Source organism: Thermobia domestica, chromosome 16, assembly GCF_964235325.1.
Source record: "Thermobia domestica chromosome 16, izTheDome1.hap1.1, whole genome shotgun sequence".
In the NCBI taxonomy this organism is placed as follows: Eukaryota; Metazoa; Arthropoda; class Insecta; order Zygentoma; family Lepismatidae; genus Thermobia; species Thermobia domestica.
The window spans coordinates 178,856,846-178,858,552 of NC_137469.1; the positions used below are offsets into that span (position 1 = coordinate 178,856,846).

Here is a 1,707-nt window from a genome sequence, read left to right on the forward strand (position 1 = left end):
CAAACAAATGAATTACTCTAATATGTATGTACGAGGTTTGTCCGAAAAATACGTATAAATGTTGAATAATAACTTTATTTTACAAGCTGCAGTCACCGCCAGGTGGCACTACTGCTGTAGCCAATCCCATCAACGCTCAGTTCGAGTCAGAGCGCCCTGCGTGTCAGTAGGAGTGTGTGGCTGCTTGTTGAAAGTTACCCTGTTTCACCTGCCGTCGGATGGAGCTCTCTCTGATTGAGGAACAGCGCATCAACATCAAGTTTCTTGCAAAGCTAGGTAAGAATGGCCGTGAGATTTTTGAGTGTTTGAAACAAGTGTACGGAGAAAATTCTCTGAAGGAACCAACCGTGAACAAGTGGTTAAAAAGGTTTCGGGAAGGCCGAGAAAACGTAAAAGGAGACCCTCGCCCAGGACGCCCGTCGACATCGAGTTCTGATGAAAATGTTGAACGAATTCGGACTTGTGTTCTTAAAAACCGTAGATTGACGGTCAGAATGATTGCTGACGAGCTGTCAATTCCCAAAACAATCGTTCACGAAATTCTGACACAAAAACTTGAAATGAAGAAATTGTGTGCGAAAATCGTACCGAAGCTCTTGACTCCAGAACAGAAATCAAAGAGGGTTGAGTGCTGTGAGAATTGGTTGGAAGCAGAGGAAAGACGGGACTTTTTCAACCGAGTCCTCGCTGGAGACGAGTCCTGGTTTTACGTATTCGATGTGGAGCTCAAATCTCAAAGCAAGGAATGGAAGCTACCAGGAGAACCGAGAACAAAAAGAAAAAAAATGAAATGAAATCTTTGAGTTTTACGTCCCACGGTTATGCCGGTTAGGCTAAAGGAGACGGTGATAATGAGAGATGAGTGAAAATGGTGGAATGAAGAAAGTGGGAGGAAACGGGAGTACCCCGAGAAAACCCACGAGCACGGTGTTTGTCCACCATAAAGTTCACTTGGCGGGGGCTGAGAACAAAAAGAGTCGCGAAAAGCAAGATCCAATGTGAAAACAATGTTGATTGTTTTCTTTGATTTTAGGGGCATTATTCACAAGGAATTTGTCCCTCCCGGCCAGAGTGTGAACGGACAGTTTTACGTGGACGTTTTGAGACGTCTCAGAGCTCGTGTGGCCCGAGTTCGACTGGATTTGGCACAAGGGGGCAGGTGGATCCTTCATCACGACAATGCGCCTACTCACACGTCGCTCGTTGTGCGTGAGTTTTTGGCCCGAAGCTCAATCACCGTGACAGACCACCCGCCTTATTCACCCGATTTAGCCCTTTGTTATTTCTTCCTGTTCCCGAAACGCAAAATGGTGCTTCGAGGGCGACACTTGGGAGATGTGGAAGCCATCAAGGCAGAAACGACACGGCAACTGAACAGCATCCCAACTGAAAACTTTCAATGTTATCAACAGTGGAAACGGCGTTGGCAGAAGTGTATCTTGTTTAAGGGAGAGTACTTTGAAGGAGACCATATTGTAATACCTGAGTAATTGTAAAACAAAGTTCTTATTCAACTTTTATACGTATTTTCCGGACAAACCTTGTATAATTCAATTATATATAGGACAATTGGGTTTCGATTGGTAAATCGAAGATTCAATTTTTCGAGGTAAAAAACTTGAAGTTCAACACCTCGTAAAAGTTTGCGTTTCTGTGACTTTCATAAACGGGAATAAAATAACGGATACTTCTGGTTGACATGGAAAG

The 1,707-nt window shown here is 44.1% G+C and overlaps 1 protein-coding gene across 1 annotated transcript; it reads left to right on the forward strand.

Annotated features, from left to right (window-relative positions):
* The first annotated feature begins 218 nt into the window (after window positions 1-218).
* Window positions 219-1,490, forward strand: LOC145672697 (histone-lysine N-methyltransferase SETMAR-like). The gene is made up of 2 exons (XM_081741865.1): window positions 219-643; window positions 1,034-1,490. Exons 1-2 carry the CDS (start codon window positions 219-221, stop codon window positions 1,488-1,490), a joined length of 882 nt encoding a protein of 293 aa, XP_081597991.1.
* The last annotated feature ends 217 nt before the right edge of the window (window positions 1,491-1,707 follow it).

Coding starts and splice junctions, on each gene's coding strand:
- LOC145672697 (XM_081741865.1), top strand. CDS start 219: ATGGAGCTCTCTCTGATTGAGGAACAGCGCATCAACATCAAGTTTCTT. Junction 644..1,033: donor GTTGAGTGCTGTGAGAATTG/GTTGGAAGCAGA, acceptor CTTTGATTTTAG/GGGCATTATTCACAAGGAAT.